The 22,254-nt window shown below is 39.1% G+C and overlaps 1 protein-coding gene across 2 annotated transcripts in view; it reads left to right on the top strand.

The window, feature by feature from the left end:
- LOC126471170 (trafficking protein particle complex subunit 10) overlaps window positions 1-22,254 on the top strand; it is a 157,827-nt gene that overhangs the window by 8,839 nt on the left and 126,734 nt on the right. For both annotated transcript variants that reach the window (XM_050099274.1, XM_050099275.1), the window contains 5 exons: window positions 820-931; window positions 1,094-1,281; window positions 12,641-12,856; window positions 20,111-20,296; window positions 20,986-21,218. In XM_050099274.1, coding sequence (XP_049955231.1) covers window positions 820-931; window positions 1,094-1,281; window positions 12,641-12,856; window positions 20,111-20,296; window positions 20,986-21,218 — 935 coding nt within the window. The remainder of the gene's footprint in view (window positions 1-819; window positions 932-1,093; window positions 1,282-12,640; window positions 12,857-20,110; window positions 20,297-20,985; window positions 21,219-22,254) is intronic.

The following is a 22,254-nucleotide window of genomic DNA, read 5'->3' as shown; positions in this document are numbered from 1 at the left end:
CATTACTTTAATGTGAGATTGAACCAGCTTCTTTTGACAGTTATTAATAAAATTAGTCAGGAAAAAAAAGTATCTGCACCTGCAGAGAGGCACTTATCACTAACATCCAAGGCCATGAAAGGTTTTTACTTCAGAGTGTATATCACTGTTCCATAGGAAAACTGCATAGTGCCAAAATCCATTTGAACCATTGCTCATTTTTCCAGTTGAGTGAGCACTGTAATTAGCCTATTTAATATTTAAATTCGAGAAAGAGATTACAAATCTGTATTGAGTCATCTCAATTTAGGCTCTCCGTTGTTTTCCATATTACTTTAGCTGAATTAGATTATATTTTAAGCAAGGCAATGACCAGTTCCTTAATCGTTTTTATCCAAACCAAGCATATACTCGATCTCTAATGACCTCAGTGCCAGTGAGATGTTAAACTTTACTCTGTTTTGTCAAAAATTAACATTTTGAAAAACTTGGCTGTAATACAATAAAGTTTATAATTGAAACAACCACCAGCCACATGATTACTGTCACAGTTACAAACCTGAAACTTTAATTCCGATTTATTGGTCATGTGGATCCTTGAGACTAGATAATGTAACAGCCAACTGCAGCATCAGTTAAAGACGTACCAGTTAACATTGATTGTGTGTGTGTGTGTGTGTGTGTGTGTGTGTGTGTGTGTGTGTGTGTGTGTGTGTGTGAGAGAGAGAGAGAGAGAGAGAGAGAGAGAGAGAGAGAGAGAGAGAGAGAGAGAGAGAGAGAGAGTGTAAATGTAATAAAATGTGTAATGATTAACAACTAAATTTCCTTTTATACTTTCAGGAAGAATTAGCATTTGTGCTTCAGATGCTTGGTTTACATGATGAAGCACTAGTACAATATGATGAGTTGGATGCCTTATTTACTCAGTTTGTCTTGAACTCAAATGTTGGAGGTAAGAGAAACAATTTTTTTCAGTTCAACCTATTTTATATTGGAGCACCTAAAATGTGTTTTTAATGTTTACTATAGTCTAATGAAAAAAAATTAATGTTTTTGAAAGGAAACTAAATATGTAATGTGCATTACATAGTATTATTATGCCTTTTTCTGCCAGACACACCTGCATGGCTTAGTGACTTCCAGAAGCCGTTTGATAGTTGGTCCAGCATTGTTTTGAGCAAACAGCTGGATGTGGGACGGCGGTGTCTACTTACGGAGTGCAGAATTTCTTTGCTAGACTTTCGTGGCTACCTGTTTTCACGTCAGAGTGCAATGCTCCTGCTGTTACTCCGACCAGGAGAGGTATGGCAGTATGTAAACCTATCTGAAGTTAATTTGCAACATTTTAGTAAGTTTTAGAGAACATGCTTGTAGGTAAAATGGCAATTATTCCAAATTATTACTTAATAAAACAGTGAAAATTGCAAATAAATAACTGATTGCCTGTGATCTTTACTGTTTCCTTAAGTGATAATTTTAGTTAGTTTCCTTTGTAAGTCAACTACATTCTGCAAAACATCACCCATGTAGACCACCTGTGTGGTCGTGCCAAATGGAGAGCACCTCAGGCAGTTCAGTCAGCAAGCACTGAATTTGAGTTTGCTGGATCCTGGGTCCCCATTCTGGTGCTAGTCAGTGTCATAATTGGCTTCCTTAGGTTTATAGGATTCTTCCTGAGCTGACATACTTAGGAGTCCAGTGGTTCTACTCTCTCATACTGCAAATGTTGCTGAAGCTGTGTCTACTGCCTGGCAGCAGAAGCACTCAACCTAACTTGTGAGCACCCTGAAGCCATTAATAATAATAATAATAATAATAATAATAAACACCCAGTCAGTCAAACCATCTTTAGACAATAGTACTCAGAGCCATGCGTCTTAGAAAAGCAATGTACAATAACAAAACATATTCTGTGATATTAAGTTGTATTGAGTAGAAAAGAAAAATCTTTGAAAAGTAGTATTCTAGATACGCAAATATCTACGATGTATTAGTGACACACACAACTCCATGAAAAAATTGTGCATTATTTACAGAAATATTAATGTAGCCACAAACAACACAGATAAAACATTATTACTCTTCTTACTCATTTGTGCTGCCAGGCTGGTTTCCTTAAAGTGCAACCCTGTGTGCCAAATCCAATGAGGTGCTTAAAATTTCAGTGGTACGGTCATATCTCAGGTCTTTCAAGTGCCAAACAACCTATTGCCTTGTTACTACCACCCCTCAAGTATCAGTAAAACATCATTGGAGTGGCTTCCTCCTTACTGGACAATATTAGCCTGTAAATATTTACATAAATATTTGACCTCAGTTGCCATCATGTGAGTCACTCAGCAGAAAAAAAGTTATATATATGAAGATGGTATCTCTTCTTTCGGACATGTCCGAAAGAACAGATACCATCAGTGACCATGCAGCTCGTTAGAATGAAATTACAATGAAATGAATACCCTTAGCTGCATACAGGCATTGATACAAGTCAGCGGGGACAGTTGAAAATGTGTGCCCCGACTGGGACCTGAACCCGGGATTTCCTGCTTACATGGCAGACGCTGTATCCATCTGAGCCACCGAGGACACAGGGGATAGTGTGACTGCAGGGACTTACCTCTGGCACGCCTCCCGTGAGACCCACATTCCCAACTTACTGTCCCGCACTATATTCATAGTTCCTCTGCCCATTATACTCATTACTCACGGCTTTTTGCCAATTCCTGTAAGAGTTCAGGCACTGTTTGTGCATCTATATATAGATGGTATCTGTTCTTTCCGACACCCAAAGGCGCCAGCCCAGCTGGGAGTGGAATCACTGGGAGCAGCTAAGCATTGCAGGAAGGTGCCAGGGGACTGGGCCCCAGTGGAGGCAGGAGGTGGTGACATCCATAAGGAGGGCTAGTCTGCCCCTGCAAAAGGGACACACTGCAAGGCCAGAACAGGCACTGAGGGAGGAGGCAGCAGTTGACCCCACGGCCCTCGCCATGGCGCGAGGACACAGCTGGTTGTGGTGGTGTGCCGTCAACCCGTAACTGTTGTGAACCATACAGAGGCGGTGGCTTCGCCAGCTTTGGGCTCTGGATGGAAAGTAATTTGGTCGGTGGCCGAACGAGCAGATTTAGATACCAAAAGCATATATGTGCACTCACAGGCTGGTGTCTACTGAAAAGGAACATTGGAGGGGATGGGCTAAATCAGCCACACCTGGAATAAATTTGTGATACTAAGCTCTTCTACCTGAAAACCCTTGGCATTCTTTGACATTTGTTGGGCAAGCCAGTGCTGTGACCATGGCAACATGATGACGTAAAGGCTTACACTGTCCGAAGAAACCTCAAACCCAGTGTACACAATGAATGCAGAGCCAGCAGCCGATCTTGATGAGCGCCATGCCAACGAGCATTAGTGGGGCGACATGAACAGATGTAGAATGAAATGTTGGCTGGCGGCGACCTTTGAGCATTTTGGCCTGACTCTGGTCTCTCACTAGTATAAATCCATAGAAACTCTAAGAGTGTGTCAAGATTGTGTCTGTGGATGGATAAGTGATGTACCTCTTCATTTGAACCTTGAATGTGTGGGTGAGATGTGCCACCTCACCATTAGATTGGGGGTGAAACGGAGTAGTAGTTCAGTTGTGAATGCCTTGGTGGTCCATTACCCATCACAAGCATATAAGGCAATTCTTCAATAGAAAAAAAAAAAGAATTGGAGAGGGCCTGAATCACAGATGTGGCTGATATCAAAGGACAGTGGATAACATATGGAAATTTAGAAAGCATCGACAACCAACAACCAGGAAGAATTTACGAAAGGTCCTGTGAAATAACGTGGATGTGTTCCCATGGACATTGCAGTGAAGGCCATGGAGAGAATGTTGCCTGTGGCACTGCCTGTTGGATTGCACAATGAGAGCAGGCCACAAGAAGATGCACAGTTTCACCATCAGTGATGGGCGAAAACATGTGTTCAAAGGCCAGTAACGTGGTACACGAGACCCCTCCCCCCGTGCCCCCAAATGTCCCTCATGTTGGAGCTGAAGCACAGCCTGCTCTAGGGTGGCTGGGATCAGAACCCTAGGCAACAGCCCTCCATAGCTAAGAGAACACCACCATCAGACATTAAAAGGTGGTGACAGAGGGCAAAATAGTTACACAAAGGATCAGAAGCACTGTCCGGCCAACCATGCTGAATGAGGTGAAAACTTAATGAAAAACCAAATCGACAGCAGCTGTGATATGGGAGCCCGTAATAGGAAACCGTTCCCCTGTACATTGCCCTTCAGAATCTAAGTGAAAACAAGAGTTCATCCTGATCAAAAGTTTGATCCTGCTCTGTCGAAAGCACGGATAGCGCGTCAGTGTGCTGCTAGGTAGGCCAAAAATACATTTCATAGTTGTAGCGAGACATAAACAAGGCCCAATGCCTTGCCGGCCAATGAAGTGGAAGAATGAAATAACAAAACCAAGGACTTGTGGTCGGTAATGAGGTGGAACATGGAGCCATACAAGAACAAATGAAACTTTTTGAGGGCATAAACAATAGCAAGTGCTTCGTTTTCAATCTAGGAATAGCGCCACTGAGCAGAGTTCAGCATTTTCAATGTGTAAGCTATCGGTTGTTCGGAACAATCCTCATATCGATATGTGAGAACAGCCCTGAGTCCATACCGAGAGGCGTCCATAGTGAAAACCAGTTAGTGGCCAGGATGGAAAGTAGCCAAACAAGGAGCACTCACAGGCTGGTGTCTACTGAAAAGGAACATTGGAGGGGATGGGCCAAATCGGCCACACCTTGAATAAATTTTTTGATGGTAAGCTCTTCTACCTAAAAACCCTTGGCATTCTTTGACATTTGTTGGGTAAGCCAGTGCTGTGACCATGGTGACATCATGATGTAAAGGCGTACACTGTCCCAAGAAACCTCAAACCCAAAGTACACAATGAATGACTGAAAAAAGTGTGACTTGGCCGAGTTGAATTTCAATCCTGCAGTACTTAAGATCATGAACAAGGTGCATAAGTTACATAAATGCTCTTCTGTGGGTGCACTTGACACGACAGTGTCATCAAGATAGTTGATGCATCCCAGAATGGACGTTCAGTTGTTCTGAAAAACACTGAAAAATCACCGGAGTGTTAGCCACACCAAACAGGAGGTGCTGATATTGGTGCAGCCTGAAGGAAACATTTAGAATCCTCATCCAACAAAACCTGTTAACAGGCCTCAGATAAATCAGGTTTGGAGAAAAACTAGGCCCTGGGGAGTATAGTCACCAACTCGTCGGCCGGAACAAAGAGTAGGTGTCAGTGATGGGGCATCAACTAAAAAAGTCACCACAGAAGTGAAGCTGATCAGTCAGCTTCTTGACAGTCACAATGGGATTAGACCAATCACTTATAAAGTGCAGCTGCAGTTTAGATTTCAGGGTAATGTGGGCTGCAAAATTAGTGACACAACTTAACCCATCCGAGAAAAGAGATTGGAACTCAAAAGACAGAGAATCTAACTGCTGGTAAGGGACCTGGTTGGAAAAGAGGAGAATGATATCCAAAATGGAAAAACCAAAATCATTGAAAGCATACAGACTGAACAAATTTGTCGTGTCAGTATCATTCAGTACCAAAAAAGTCAAGGAACAAACCACAGATTTATAAATAGTGGGAGCCAAAATTGCTGTAAAACTGGAATATACTGCTTGTTGTAACTCATGAAACATAATTGGAGACAATGCTGGAGATCCCATATCCACCTAAGTTTGCGAGCTCAGTAAAGTCACAGCTGCACCCGTGTCTAATTGTAGTCTGAGTACTTTGTCCATCATTTGCACTTTGATAAAGTTATGATTTTTAAGCACTGGAGACATACAGTTAAAATCCATATCCATGACCACAGGAGGGGTGGAACGACACACAGATGCTGTATGTTGTTTTTTCCTACAGTTGTTGCAAGTCACCGAGCATGTAGGGCATGTGACCCTGTCATGTTACACAAAACATTATGGGCAAGATGAATGTTGTTGTTTGACAGTTATCAAGTATGATGCAGAGGCCACATTTGTATGGCTGCCACGTCGTCCTCTCCCCAAGAACTGACTGACGCCCGACAACCAGGAAGAGGAACCGCTGCAGCTATGTTACACTCAGCCTCAATCTAGTCGCCAGCTGAAAAAGATAACTTGAAAGAGTGAGTCATGTTTAACACTTCAGCCCAAGATGGATTCTCACACTGGAGATGGATTCTCACACTGTTGTGCACATTGACACACTTCCTTGTCAGGAGCCAACTGAATGATGCATGACAGACCATAGGATCGGTATGAGAATCATGATGAGCATAGGCAACAAACTGACATTTATGACTGAGGTCATGGAGTTTGGCAACACAGTCCTGGTTGGACTGGTGGAGCTGTCTATGACAACAGTAGAACATGTGCTGCAATGATTTGCTTGCATTTACGGTGATAATTTTGTTGAACAAAAACGATGTAGGTTCCTGGAGGGGTCTAAATGCCACAACTAGTAGATGTGAGGAGAAATCAAGAAAGAAAAAACGCCTTACACACTTTAGCATCGGTGGCATCAAAAGAGATGAAATGTTGCCAAAGCTGCTTCTCATAAGCCTCCCAGGCTTAGACTGCATTGTCATAATGGGGAAAGGGTGGTAGGTATGCCAATGGTGTGGAAGCCTCCACAGTCAGTGTGGTTGATGAGATCATTATGGCAACAGTAAGAGCCTGCTGTTACTCAAGGGAAGATTGGAACACTCCCTCCATGGCAAGAAGAACCAAAAGAAAAACCAGACAGACTGGGCACGTGGAAGTGAACATCATACTCATCGCCAGTTATAATGTACTGCAAGATAAAAACAATAACACAGCCAAAAGGAGCCACAGTTTATTCTTCTTCCACATACAGGCAAATGACAGTTGAGAACATAGACACAAACACTGAAACAATCCAGGAACTGATACAAACAGTTGCTGACAGTAAGTATGAACACAATATGAGGGTGAATGTCTGCTGCACAGTGCTTATAAAGAAGAGGGGTCCAGTAGACATTGTGGCTGATACCACACAGTGTGTCTCTGGTGGTCAGCTCACGCAGATGACATTGGTGGAATATTCAAACTGTAGCGCACCAGCAGCCTGGTGCCGCAATGTTTATCCAAATATTACACACAGGCTTATAGCAGTTGTGACATACTGACAAGATTTGCGGGAGTGCAGCGATTCCATTGTAGTATAAGATTTTTATGACAGTGAATGTAAGTTGACATTCTCTAACTTGTCAGTCTTTACTGTTCTGAAGTAGTTGAGAAGTGCACAGTTTATTTCTTTCTCATGTTGTCCCCCTTACAGCTTTAAAGTGCGTTTTCCTCATATTCAGTTGTTGCAAGTATATCTTTCTTCAGAGTATCTCAGTCTTAAGCAATTTATTTGGTTGTGGCTTATCTTAATTTTGACTGTTTGTCTTGGACATTATCTAAGTCCCACAAAGACATGGTCAGATGCTTATGCAATTTCATGAACATACACACCATCTACAGTTTAGTATCCCCGCTAGCGGGCATACATATAAACTTAGGTGAGCTATTGTGGGTCTTACGGCAGAGTAGTGTGGAAAGCTATGATGGATGGTGCACGTGGAACATAGTATGGGCAGACCCACTCACCGAGACATTTACTTGGCGGCAGCAGTCGTCCAAGCCAGCCAGTTTTTAGGCTGAGATCAACTAACAGGGACTTAGCTTCTATACTGTGCCATACTTGTAGTTCCATGTGCCAGATGTTTTGGTCATTTCTGCTGACTATGTTTGTGCCTTCTCCGTGTCAGTCTGTACACGACGTTTAAGCTCCCTGTTCCCTGTAGGTTGATCGGCATGTCGAGTTTTCGCTGCTTTCCGTTTGAGCGCCCACTGTTGGTTAGAAAAATGACATTTTTGCCAACAGGATAGTTTAGCATCATTGTCACACCTATGCAGAGACAAAAAGTGGGGATGTAAATAATTGGAGTTTATTAATAACTTGAATACAGTGTATTAATGTTTCACAATAATATTTATTAGTTCGTTATCAACCAGCTTTCGGCTTCTTAGGCCATCATCAGATAACTTAATGCTGAACAGATAGCCCACACAACTTCAATGGGATTTAATAGCTGAACAAAGAGTGCCGTACAAAGATAGCTGACATTTTGACAATATCGATACAAAACACAAGAATGATGTAATACATAAAGAGACACTGAACAAACAAATCTTACATTACACAGATTGCAGGAAATTCTATAAATTCCATTCTGTTCTAAAGATGGAATCTTATCTTCACTGTCCATAGTGTAAAAAGCTGGAGTAAATTTCCTAGATTTTAGTTTCCTGCCAAGCACCCGTGAAGTCGTACCCACATACAGCATTGGATCCGATTTGCTATCGGCGTGGTTTTGTGTTGTCTGAGATGGATAAAGGAGAGCTGTTATCCTCTGTCTCTTCTTTTTGCTGAGTATATTGTCAATCGGTGTAGGACTGTAACCATTACTGTATGCTATTTCTTTAACTATTTTCAATTCATTTTCAAAATCTGGTTTGGTTTGGGGTACAGATAGTAAGTGTTGCACCATGGAGTGAAAGGCTGGATGTTTGTTATGAGATGCTGGGAAGTGGCTGGTATTATTGTGTCTGTTGAGGTTACTTTCCTGTATATCTTAAATAAATTCTGTTGGTTACAGATGTCAACAGTTCGCAGAACATGTCATTAACCTATCAAATCTAAATTTGTCTTCTGAAGAAATACAAATTTTAAATAAGAGAATCAAATACGTTCTGAAATCCAATATTTCCAAAAAAACAGCTAGACATACTGGAAAGTGGATCTTGAACATTCTTTATCAGGTGATGTGTCTGTAAATCATTTGGTAGCTCATGAACTAAAAACTGAAAATAGAGATACATTTAACACTAGTTGTAGGGAGCAAAAAGTGTTGTGCACATTAAAGAAAAAACTATCTTATCAAGATGTGATTGCCACCAAGGGTGACGAGGGGAACAGTTCAGTTTTACTTAATAAGTCATAACGTATTAAACAAGTATTTACATTCCTCAACCCTGTAGAGTTCCCTAAGTTACATGAACGATCTCACAATGAAATATGCCATGGAAGTGAAGAACCTTATTAAAACCTGCAAATCTTTATTTATTGGTAGTGATGTCAAATACCTCACAAACATGAATCCAATAGAACCCAGCTTATATGGGTTACCTAAGATTCACAAAGATGTTCCAATAAGACCTGTAGTGTCTTCAGTTCAGCACTTTGCCATAAATTAGTGAAAGAGGTACAATCACTAAATAAAACAAAAACTAAATTTCAAGCTAAATTTGGAATACCTACTTCACTTGCATTAGTGAAAAACTGAAAGATGTACCCGTTACACCTAGTGCAAAACTGGTCCCATTTGATGTTAGCAGCCTGTTTTCTAATTTTCTTGTTGGAGAGACAATGGAAATTTTAGCAAAATAGTTACATAAAACCAGAACAAATCCAATGGAGATGTAAAATACCAGGATGGCAACTGAAACGTGATTAAAGCAGAAGACAAATTTTGACTTGATAGGTTAATGACACATTCTGCAAACAGATGACATCTGCAACCAACAGCATTTATTTAAGATATACAGAAAAGTAATCTCAACAGACACAATAATACCAGCCAGTTCCCAGCATCCCATAAAACACAAACATGCAGCCTTCCATTCCATGGTGCACTGCCTACTTTCTGTGCCCCAAACCAAAACAGATTTTGAAAATGAATTGAAAATAGTTAAAGAAATAGCATACAGTAATGGTTATAGTTCTACCCTGATTGACAATATAATCAGCAAAAAGATAAAAGGATAACAGCTCTCCTTTATCCGACACCAGACAGCACAAAACCACACTCATAGCAAATGAGCCCTGATCCTGTATATGGGTAGGACTTCACAGGTGCTTGCCAGGAAACTACAATCCAGGAAATTTACTCCAGCTTTTTACACTAGAAGTATTGTTGCCCACCATCTCTTCAACAGTAAAGACAGAATTTCATCTTTAGAACAGAATAGAATTTCCTGAATCTGTGTAATGTAAGATTTGTTTGTTCAATGTTTCTAGGTATTACATCATTCTTGTGTTTTGTATCAATATATTCATAAAATCTCTCACATCTTTGTACAGGATTCTTTGTTCAGCTATTGTAATGTCTTCACATCTACGCCTGATATTCGAGAACAGGTAATGGACACCCTGCAACATTCTGCGTCATCCCACACCATTGGCTAGAGACTAGCAACAGCCAGACTAATGAATTATTATCTAGAGCATAGGCTTCCATTAAAACAACAGCAAATATGGCTCCGTGTGGAGTAATGTCTTTATAGGGAAGCTTGGAGTACTGATGGATGACATTGGACAGTGATTAGTGATGGGTTGTGGTTCTGCACCACCGCAAATGACTGTTACCGGCGAGTATGACACCAACATGGGCAGAGGTCCAATTCTTCCGATGTTTTAGAGTGTTGCTCCTGGCAGCATGGCATGGGGAGGAATGGGGTATCACTTCAGGTCGAAGCTAGTAGTCACTGAGGGAACTCTGATGGCACAAGGGTACGTCACAGACATTCTATGTCCCCATGTATTACGTGTCATGTGACACTATTGTGAGCTCATTTTTCAGTGGGTCAGTGCTTGTACACACATGGCATGTGTGTCTATACACTGTCTGTGTATGTTGAGGTACTTGCGTAACCAGCAAGATCCCCAGATCTGTCCCTGATATAACATGTTTGGGATGGGCTTGCACTTCAGCTCTGTTCCACTTTCGGTATCCAGGATATCAAAGAACAGTTAAACACTTGTGGTCCAGCGAGCCCAAAGGAAGGATACAATCACTCTGACACCCTTCCCAACTAAATCCAGCTCTGATAGGGTGTAATGTCTTTCTGATAAGTGAGCCCATACTGCCAAGTTCTTCATCATTTTGACTTGGTTTTGTAATTACGGAAATAATATCACATACTCTCTAGACCTGTCAAGTTTCATTTTGTTTCCTTCTTCCTTTCTGAGTGCTTCACATTTTTTGTCGGATGGTATACTTGAAACATTGTAGTTTACCCTGTCTCATCTCTTCACTTCATAAGTGTCTAATTTATACATTGCTTTTAGTGTACAACAAGAGTCTGCAGAACTGTGTAGACTGCCTAAACTCGCTACCCCCCACACTGCTGCTGCGTGTTTCATTGAACTGATGGAAAAGTTGCATCTGTGAGTGAAAGTGCTTACGATGTTACATGAATGTTGCCAATAGAGGCCGAAGCATTTAGTCTTGTGTGTGCCTTCAGGTGGTAAAGATTTCTGCAACTGTGCACTTCATAGCTCATGTGGCATGCTTAGCAAAATTATTTCAAGAAGAAAGAAGGTAGAATATGGCAACTTGGTGCAAAGAATACATGAGTGTATTAATCGATGATATGAACTAAAGTTTACTCTTTTTGACATCAAAAGTAAAGATTATAAAAATAGGAACAAACGTGGTGCAGCATTAAACAAAATATGCTGTATGTTAAGAGTGTAGGCTGCAGACAACAAACAGTACATGACATTTAACAGAAAATAAAATGCCTGCATTTACAGTATTGTTGAGAAGACAGGTCATTGAGACCTCAAAGAGAAAGGGTTCTGTCAGTTAGGATGTTGAAGTACGAAAAGTATAGTTCTTTGGCGTACTTTGATTCACCAGTGGCATGGAATCTTAGAGTAGCCAATAACTTCTTGGAAAAAGTAATTGCTTTTCTTACACCATCTCCTGGTGCATTAAATTCTGTTGCATGATGTCCAGTACGAATTGATGATTATACCTGTTCATCCTCTGTTAATTTTGGAACACACACACACACACACACACACACACATGAAACGAAACAGATGAACACCACATAGCTAGGCAGAAACAAGAGAAATAATTGCTTTAACATGTCATGAACACGAGAAATGAGACCATAAAAAAAAGGACACTGCAACGTGCTAAATAACGCGATATGCAGCAATTTTTGTTTTGAAATTAATGAAAGACAGAAAAATGTAAAAGTTCCATTGTTTGCAGATGACAAACTGTATCGTATATTGGTAGTTTAGCATTCACAACTAATAGTGTCATGTGAGTGTTAACAAATATACATTTGTATTATTTGGAAATTTAGTACCATAGATGTAAGCTAAGTGTAATGTAAGTGAACAATGCGTAATTCCTCAACTTAGTGGCATATGTCTTAGCTGTTTACTCTGTGTAAACTAATGTAAAATATTTGACACTTACTAATCAATCCTTTACAAATGTAAACTCCTTTGAGCCAAAAATTCATGTAACCTACAAAAGAGGTTAACATGTAACAATACTTCCTAAAAAAACAAAAAAGTTAAACAAAGACCCTGCTAAAGACAGCCTATAAAGTTCTAGAAAATGTTTGGGTGGTAACAAAACTATAAAACTGTGTATTGCACAAGGCATTATTGCTCTCCAATTCTGCTGAGTAAGCATGGAAAGTAGAAGAGCTACAACATCCTAAAGATTATTATTGTATATGTTGACCTGCACAAATAAAGTTACTCATAGTGAAATTTATTTCCAGTTAGCAATGCGTGCACTTCAGTTCCTACACATGTGTATCAGAGAGCTGGAAATCCTAGAAATCTCTACACCACCAGGTGCTGTAGCCTGCTGGGTCTTCCTTTGTTGTCTTGAAGTCTTGCAGACATGTGAGAGTTGCCCAGGAAGTACAGATTGTGATAGTGGTGATTCCTATCCAGTGCATGCAGCAAGCCTCTGGGCCTATGCCCGTGATAAGGTAACTCATTGTAGTTGCACTAAGATACCTTGAAGATGTTCTCTGTTTATGCTAGTCTCTTATTTAACATACACATTTTACTTTGAGATAATTACAACAATCTAATCACTGATAATGTCTTCTACATATTTTGATTAGACAGTTTACTTGAATGGTCATGAGTATCCATACTAAATTGATTTTTTGAGGATTCCACATGGTTACTTAGCAGCCAGTAATTGAAGTTCCTATAATCCTTCACAGATGTTTGTAACTTGTAGCTAGCATAAAGAGAAGCTGATTTTCTATGTATTTAAAAGCTGTAGAGTGTTTATTTTTGTGTAGTCATATCTAGCTCCACTCATATCTAGTTCTAACCTCCTCCTTTTATAACTATTTTATAGGTGTGGACTAACAGAAATTAGCTTCCTGTATTGACCCCTACATTGGGAGTGGGAGGAGGATTAAACTGTGATCGTCACTGTGTGTAACATTTCAAATAAAAAAACAGTTGATCATAGGAATATCACATGGCAATATATGACTGCAGAACTTGGATTTCTTTTGTAATTTCATCAAGACGATACAGGAATTGGAGCATTAGAATTCCCATTGTTTTTTAGAAGCATAGAAAATTACATGAAGGTACTCAAGTGACTTAAAGTTAACAGCTGCATTATTTGTTGTTGGGCAGTGTGAGGCTGCCACTTTGCATCATTTATATTAATGGTTTTTCACTTATGATGATGTAAAGTTATGTATAAATAAAACAACACACAAAAACCAGATGGGAAACCATCTTGTCTCTTAGAGACCTATTGTCATATGATATATTTTGGTACTTAAACATTTTACATATTTTTATACTAAACAAAGTGTTATGATTGTGTGAAGTTTTGTTTGTTTCAAAGTGAGAAAAACTATAAATAATGAAAGTCACAATTTATTGTGAGTTAGTGGCCAGTACTATGACTTTCCTCAAAAAGAGGAACCTCGGGGATGATCTCCAAGCATAACTGTGACAACAGTTTTTTGTGAGTGGTAAAGATTTTCTTTCAGTATCTGAGTTGTTCCAGAGGGTGATTCGTACACTTACATGAATATAAATGGTAGACATCAAGATGCTAGTGTCTGTGATATTTGGTACTGTCATTATGGCAACTGCTTCCAAATGTGGCCTTTATAAAAATGTGATTAGTGATGAGATTTGTTTGCAGCCACAACACTTTTGATCAGTATTTCCCATTGGTGTGAGGATGACTGGCTGGAAGTGACAGACAATAAACCCTGTCTAGTAAAGCGCACAGCGCTGCCATGGCATACCTCCTTCCAGTCATGTTGACAGGACTAGGTTTCCCTTACTCATCTTCACCTAGGCCACAGCCTTATGTCGTGTGGCTTCTTGCTCCAGCGAGAGGACCTTCCAATGTGTGGTGCTTGTGGCGTACAGATCACTGTGCGCCCCTTTTTATTAGACTGTGTTTTGTTTCCCAACCAGAAGGCAGTGGCAGATGGTTCTGTGATTTGTCCAACTTGTTTCCAAAAATTTTAGGGAAATTTTCTTAATGTATTAACAGGGTGACGGTCTCTTCCAGTTTATTTGTAAGTGGTCAGCCAGTCACAGTTCCCTGTCCCATTCTTTTAGCTCTCCCATGGTTTTACTTCTGTTTTAATCCCATGTGTAGTACCTTCCATTTTTCCCCATTGTCTTACGGTGTACGAGATAGTGATTCAGTGCAAGTGAGTGAATGATGCTTAGTAGACTTATTGCTTAGTTTATCAGTACTGTATTATGTATAAAGTGGCACACATCTGCAAGTAGTTGTCTGGCATTACAGGGGATACTTTGTTGACTCTTACACTGCTTGTATCGTCATAAAGTATTGTTAAGTTTGCTTGTTTTGTTGGATGATAGAGGTAGGCCAGAAATGGTCCAGAACAGTTTTTTTTTATTATTTATGAGTTTGCAAACTAAAAAGGAACAAATGTTTTTATGTTGCCTGGTATGTGTGCATCCTTCAAATGACCTTGGCCATGTTTTCATGCGAACTCACTAGGTGGCAGGGCTGTGCTTAGCAACACCTTTGTTTGGGTTCATGGTGCATTAGTTACAGTGACACAATGGAGATTGATTGTGAGCAAAGAATGAACATTAAGTTCTGCATTAAGCTGTGGTAAACCCCCTAGTGGATCAAAGATAATGATTAAGCAGGCAAGGCACTTTCAAGAAGTAGTGTTTTTCAGTGGCACAAAAGTTTTTTTTTGAAGGCAGAGATTCAGTGCAAGACAATCCCAGAGCTGGTCACCTGTGTACAGCACATACCAATGCAAATGTGGAGTGTGTCAGGCAGTTATTGCAAGAAGACAGTCATGTAACTGTGCATGCAATATCAGAAGTTAATTTGAATTGTGATGTGTGTCGTAAGATTTTATGTGACGGTGTAGGGAAATGTAAACTTAATGCAAAACTCATTGCTCACACACTAATGGACGAACAGAAAGAGGAAAGATGATGAATTTTTGCTGAGGTACTGTATAGAGCCAGATGTGATCCCACATTTGTGTCAAAGATTATTGTTGACGATGGAAGTTGGTGCTACCAGTATGACCCTCACAAGAAGCATCAAAGTGCTGAATGGCAGAGACCTTGCTCACCAGCCTCAAAAAAAGTCAAGCTGCAACCTTCGAGAACTGTCACAATGTTGATCACATTCTTTGACAGTAAATGATTAGTTCACCATGAGTATGTCCCTCCTGGTCAAACAGTGAACCGAACTCTTTATGTCAAACTCTTGAAACGTTTGTGACAAGCAGTTTGACGTTGCTGCTCCGGTTTGTGGCATTCTCACGACTGGTTCTTACTGCGTGACAATGCAAGACCCCATACTGCTTCATCTGTTACTGAGTATCTGGCCAGACATTCTGTTATTATCATCCCACATACACCATATTTATCCATCCTCTTGCCTTGTGATTTTTTCTTGTTCCTGCGAGTGAAAATACAATTGAAAGGAAAGCTTCATCAAGATCTCACAGACATCCAACAAGTTGTGAATGAGCTTACAAGCATTGCAGCTGAAAATTTCCCTGCTTGCTTCCAAAATCTCCAGAAACATTGGCAACTGTGTATAGATAGCCAAAGGGACTACTTCAGCAGGAGCTAGGACCATTGCTTGGTAAATAGAATTGTCTGTTAAAAAAAAAAAACCATATCCTGCAACTTTTATAACAAAAGGAGAATAAATGAGAAACAGTTGGAGACCAAAGACAGAGTCGAACGGGAATCCATAATGTAGTGATCGAGATTATTCCATAATGTACCATTCACAAGTCACTGTATCCCTCAGTCCCATTTCTTATTTATATCTAGGTTTGAAAGTTTTGTCTCTTCTGTATATAAGATTTTAGGCAATTATTTATCAGATTCTGTTGTTGCATGCTGTCATAAACAGTATTGTGAGGTCGACAATTGAAAGCCTAAAAGAAAAAAAAAACTGGCTATGTCTCCTTGTCCAGGCATTTAAAATATAGTCTCAAAGTGAAAGTATGACCTTATTTTCAAAAGCGGAATTTATGTTTGCTAATAATATCAATGCTGCTAACATGCTGCTCAAACAATACAAGGTAGTTTCCAGGACCTGAGAGGACTCAATGAAAAAGCATGTGAAAGGATGATCCGTAACACCAGGACCATCACCTTTTTGTAAAGTAGCTTCACAGTAGGAAATTTTGTTCTGTTGGAGAAATCAGATTGATCAGTTACGGCATTGAATATATGAGCCAGGATATTATTTAACTGGTTAAAGCAGGATCTTAGCAGTAATCTTACAATATTGTCTGTACCTGTTGATCTTTCACTTTTAAAAGAAGTGACTATATACTTTTCTTGCATTTACTGTTACAGGTGTTGTTATTACCTAATGTAAAGGTGTAGTGAATGCCCTTTGGCATGTTCATGGCTTTTCTTATATATAAATAATAATAATAATAATAATAATAATAATAATGCTTTTGTGTTGTTTCCTCAACAGCATTTACAAAATTCTTGATAAAGATTTCTGCTGTAATCTATGGATTGAGGACATTTCTATTTTGAATTTTGTAAAATATCTTCAGTTCTATTGTAGTTGATCATAGTTCTCACTCTTTATCATTTCCAACTTCATTTTTAAATAAAAATTTTTTTTTGAACTTAAATAAAAACTGTTAGATTGCTTAACTTTTCCCTTCCATTGAACAGATAATGACAGATAAGTACAAAAAGAGAATACAAAGCAAAAATGTGGCAGATGGTTTGTAATTCTCTATTCAGTTATTGAAATGAATGCATAATGGCATTATTGGCCAGGAGACACCATCTGGGATTGTTCTACTTGGTCCAAGTCTTACTATTTGACGCAAATTTGGTGACTTTGCATGTTTGTGAAGAAGATGAGAAGAGATGAATAGCTGGATATGACCAAACAATATTACTAACAAGGCTTGCTCAGAATTAACTTGGAATTTGTGTGATGCACTTCACAATCCCTTGGCCAGTGCACATATTTTCCACAGTGGATGTAAAATAACTTAATGGTTCTAATGATGGTCACTCAGTGTATTACATTGCTTTACCTTTTCTTGAAAACAGAAAAGGGTGACATGAAAATAATGTGTGCTTTTGAACTGGGTAATATTCCCAAAACAGGAAATAGAAGTGCCATGTGCAGTCTGATATGAATTTAGACATGCAGTGTTTGTGCTATTTAGCAGCCTTTTAGAAATAAAGATGCTTTTGTAACTGTTTATGTTGACATTACGATGTTAAGTGCAGTGGCAATAGTCCAGGTTCTAATTCAATTTTCAGAAGAGTGGAATCATTTTTTGTGATATATCATTTGGTGTGGAATTACTTGCTGTGTGACAGGTTGCTACACTTACACAAAATCTTCATCATGCGAAATTTAGTTAATGGTGATTTTTTTAAAATTACATACTATTTTTGGGATGAATGCTAGAGACTCTTGGTATTGTTTTGTCGGTGGGTAATGAGTCACATTTCCATTTGGACAATGATGTAAATACTAAATTTTGGGTAACAGGAAAGCCACACTGCTTCCTCCAGAATACGCCAGTGGTGAGTTCAGATAATTATGTAATATCTTTATTATTCAGATCATTGGACTATACTTCTTTAAGTGCTACACAGTGTGTCACATTGGAAAATTATGGCAGCCTGTTACACAGAACTGTATTTTCAAACATAGGGCTTCAATTTTGAACATTGGAACAAATGTGATTCTGGCATGATGAAGACTGAGGCTACAAGGCAAGGCTTACAGCGCAAGTTTTTTGAAAATAAATGTCATTCTTTGGCCTCTGTGCTTCACAGATTTGTATCACTGTGACTTCTTTCTTTGCACTTATCTCAAATCCAAGTCAACATTTCAATTCTCCTGCAGCAAAGAAGCTGCAAGTTACCAGTCTTATAGGAATTATGGCTGTTTCACAGAACATATTGTTTAGTGGGAAAAAATATATCTAAAAACAAAGATGTGTCTTACCAAACGAAAGCACTGGCACGTCGATAGACACACAAACATACACACAAAATTCTAGCTTTCGCAACCAACGGTTGCCTCGTCAGGAAAGAGGGAAGGAGAGGGAAAGACGAAAGGATTTGGGTTTTAAGGGAGAGGGTAAGGAGTCATTCCAATCCCGGGAGCGGAAAGACTTACCTTAGGGCGCACACACACACACACACACACACACACACACACACACACACACACACACACACATATCCATCCATCCATCCATCCATCCACACATATACAGACACAAGCAGACATATACAGAGGCAAAGCCTCACCACAGTGATACAAATCTGTGAAGCAAAGCCTCTGTATATGTCTGCTTGTGTCTGTATATGTGTGGATGGACATGTGTGTGTGTGTGTGTGTGTGTGTGTGTGTGTGTGTGTGTGTGTGTGTGTGCGCGCGAGTGTATACCCATCCTTTTTTCCCCCTAAGGTAAGTCTTTCCGCTCTCGGGGTTGGAATGACTCCTTACCCTCTCCCTTAAAACCCACATCATTTCGTCTTTCCCTCTCCTTCCCTCTTTCTGATGAAGCAACTGTTGGTTGCGAATGCTTGAATTTTGTGTGTATGTTTTTGTTTGCTTGTGTGTCTATCAAGCTGCCAGCGCTCTCATTTGGTAAGTCACATCATCTTTGTTTTTATATATATGAGACTGGTTTGATGCAGCTCTCCATGCTACTCTATCCTGTGCAAGCTTCTTCAACTCCCAGTACCTTCTGCAACCTACATCCTTCTGAGTCTGTTTAGTGTATTCATCTCTTTGTCTCCCTCTATGATTTTTACGCTCCACGCTGCCCTCCAATACTAAATTGGTGATCCCTTGATGCCTCAGAATATGCCCTACTAACCGATCCCTTCTTTTAGTCAAGATGCACCACAAATTTCTCTTCTCTCCAATTCTATTCAATACCTCCTCATTAGTTATGTGATCTACCCATTTAATCTTCAGCATTCTTCTGTAGCAAGAAATTTTGAAAGCTTCTATTCTCTTCTTGCCTAAACTATTTATCATCCACATTTCACTTCCATACATGGCTACACTCCATACAAATACTTTCAGAAACGACTTCCTGACACTTAAATCTATGCTCGATGTTAACAAATTTTTCTTCTTCAGAAACTCTTCCCTTGCCATTGCCAGTCTACATTTTATATCCTCTCTACTTCGACCATCATCAGTTATTTTGCTCCCCAAATATAAAAACTTCTTTACTACTTTAAGTGTCTAATTTCCTAATCTAATCTAATTGCCTCAGCATCACCCGATTTAATTAGACTACAGTCCATTATCCTTGTTTTGCTTATGTTGATGTTCATCTTAAATCCTCCTTTTAAGACACTGTCCGTTCCGTTCAGCTGCTCTTCCAGGTCCTTTGCTGTCTTTGATGGAATTACAATGTCATTGGTGAACCTCAAAGTTTTTATTTATTCTCCATGGATTTTAATTCCTACTCCGAATTTTTCTTTTGTTTCCTTTACTAATTGCTTAATATTAAAGTTGATAGTTGACTTTACTTATTTGAAAAAATGGCACCTCTTACTTTACACCATCTATTACTTTGCCCTTGCACATTTATTTGACTAATGCGGTGTGCAATTAGGAAAAGTTGAAATTAGGTAATTTTAGTTGCTTTCATGAAAACATTGTTTATGCTACATTAATCAGTCGCCACAACTAGTAATTTTTGCATTTACAGCTGAGAGAACTGGGTGAATTGTGTGGTCTTACGCCGGGTTTGGAACCTACAAGTGAGCAGCTTCATACTGTAGTGCTACTTTCAGCTGGTATGGGAGATCCACCTCCAGGCATCAAACAGCCAACGCCCACTGACAAACTGAAAGAAGCTCTTTCATCAAAAGAAGCTTTTAAGAAACATTATCTGGTTAGTTTAACGCTTGCTTTGTTTGTTGCATGTAAAAAATTAAAAAAGAAATCAACCATTTTAAAGGGTCCAAACATATGGTACACTTCATAACAACTTGATGTTTGCTGCATGTCACCTTCATGGTCTTGCAGTTTTATTGGTCAAGAGAGTAAATGGTGTTGACATAATTATAGCAGAACTTTCGGTAAAGAAAAGCTGATGTAGAGAGAACTTTGTACATAGCTTTGTAATACTGGCATCAATAAGTGAGAGCAACTGACTTCTGTGATCTTCGTGGTATTAACCATAGTTATACACAGATTTTGCATTAGTTCTGTTTTTTTTTGTATTGAAATACACACATTAATTTATTTTAAACTTTTTAGTCTTGTCTAAATTAAATATACTCAAAAAATCATTTTTCATTTTTGGTACGTACAGTGCATTTATAAAACTTCAAGAATGAAAGACTAGGATAACCATATGGATAATATTGGCATTATTACCTCTTACTATGTGTCTGATAATACTTTCACATTATTGTGAAGGGTGTACAGATTTAGTAGTGATGAATCAATTTTAAGTGAGTGATAATGATGTAAGTAGAACAGCAATGGCATATGAAGATTTAGGGGAAAAGTAGTTCCATATGTGCAGTAATAACGTATTAGAAGCACTTGCTAATAATTTTTAATTTCTGTGTCTAGGAGCTTGCTGAACTTGCAATGGGGACATTCAAACATATTGGTAGATTTCGTTCAGCTCGCATGGTTGGCAGAGATCTTGCTGATTTTTATATAAAAATGGAGGAGCCACATAAAGCAAGTGTTTTTCTTGCTGAAGCATTTTTACAGTATGAAGAGGAAGGCTGGTTGAAGTTAGCAGCTGAAACACTATTGGAACTTGCTTCGTGTTATAAGAAGACTGATATAGTTGACAGGTACTGTAGTGTTTTTAATTGTTGTTTGATTCCTTCAACATTGTTGGTTTTCTGTGTATTCTTAGCTATTAGCTTTTCAGTATTCTGTTTGATCAGAAAAGTATTCTTTCTTTCACCTTCGTGTACTAACCTCATTTATTGTATTCTCTTCACTAATTTTTAAGTAGAATGTTTATTTATTAGCAGAAACAAAAATTATGTGAAATTTTGCTCTAGTAGATCAATGTGTGTTATTGTTTTTTATTATTTTTTGTATTGTTTGTACTGCCTGTAAAAACAAAAAGAGGAGGAAAAAGTAAAATAAAAATAATTATCAAATGAAAATAGTTCTGTGTAACACTAAATCCTGTTGAGGTGTGCCAGTATGCTATTTCCGCACACCTGTTCTGTTATCCATTGGCCTCCTGCATAAAAATGAACACTGGTGGTCTGTCATTCTATCTAGAAAATTAAATTATTGTTTTATATCTAAGGAGAGACCCTTGCATAATAAGCATGCTGATCGCAAAAATCTAAATCTTCAAATATGACATTACTTGTTGTTTGAGGTTGTTGGTATGCATCACTTTCGATAAGACACAAACAGTGCTGATGGTCCGATGCAGTTCAGTATAGATAGATGTTTAAGATCAGTTCACAGGTTTACTTTTACTAACTGCACCATTACCCTCAGGCTTGGGGATGCTGCAAACAGCAAGGTGTTGACACACATGAGACAAAGGCCACAGTGCAGAAGTTCATGTGAGTTGTAAGGGGGGTTAATGATGTCACATTGGCACTAAATTTCACCAATCATGCCCAGTGCCACTGTGGATTTGTCGCATAATGGGAATGTCGTCACATCCCGTGTTACTCATATTTCACGCTTTTTCTTTGATGCCTCTGTGATAGAGGTCAGAACCCAGACATCCAGACATGAAAACATGTGGTCTTCTTCTGAATGGCAGAGGAAAACATTCCAGTCACACCACTGCTCAGAATTAACATGGAAAGGGCTCTTGGGCATGATGTAAAGGATGTTGATGAAACTTCACCT

The sequence above is a fragment of the Schistocerca serialis genome, chromosome 3, assembly GCF_023864345.2.
Source record: "Schistocerca serialis cubense isolate TAMUIC-IGC-003099 chromosome 3, iqSchSeri2.2, whole genome shotgun sequence".
NCBI lineage: Eukaryota > Metazoa > Arthropoda > Insecta > Orthoptera > Acrididae > Schistocerca > Schistocerca serialis.
This window is presented reverse-complemented; position numbering and strand designations above follow the sequence as displayed.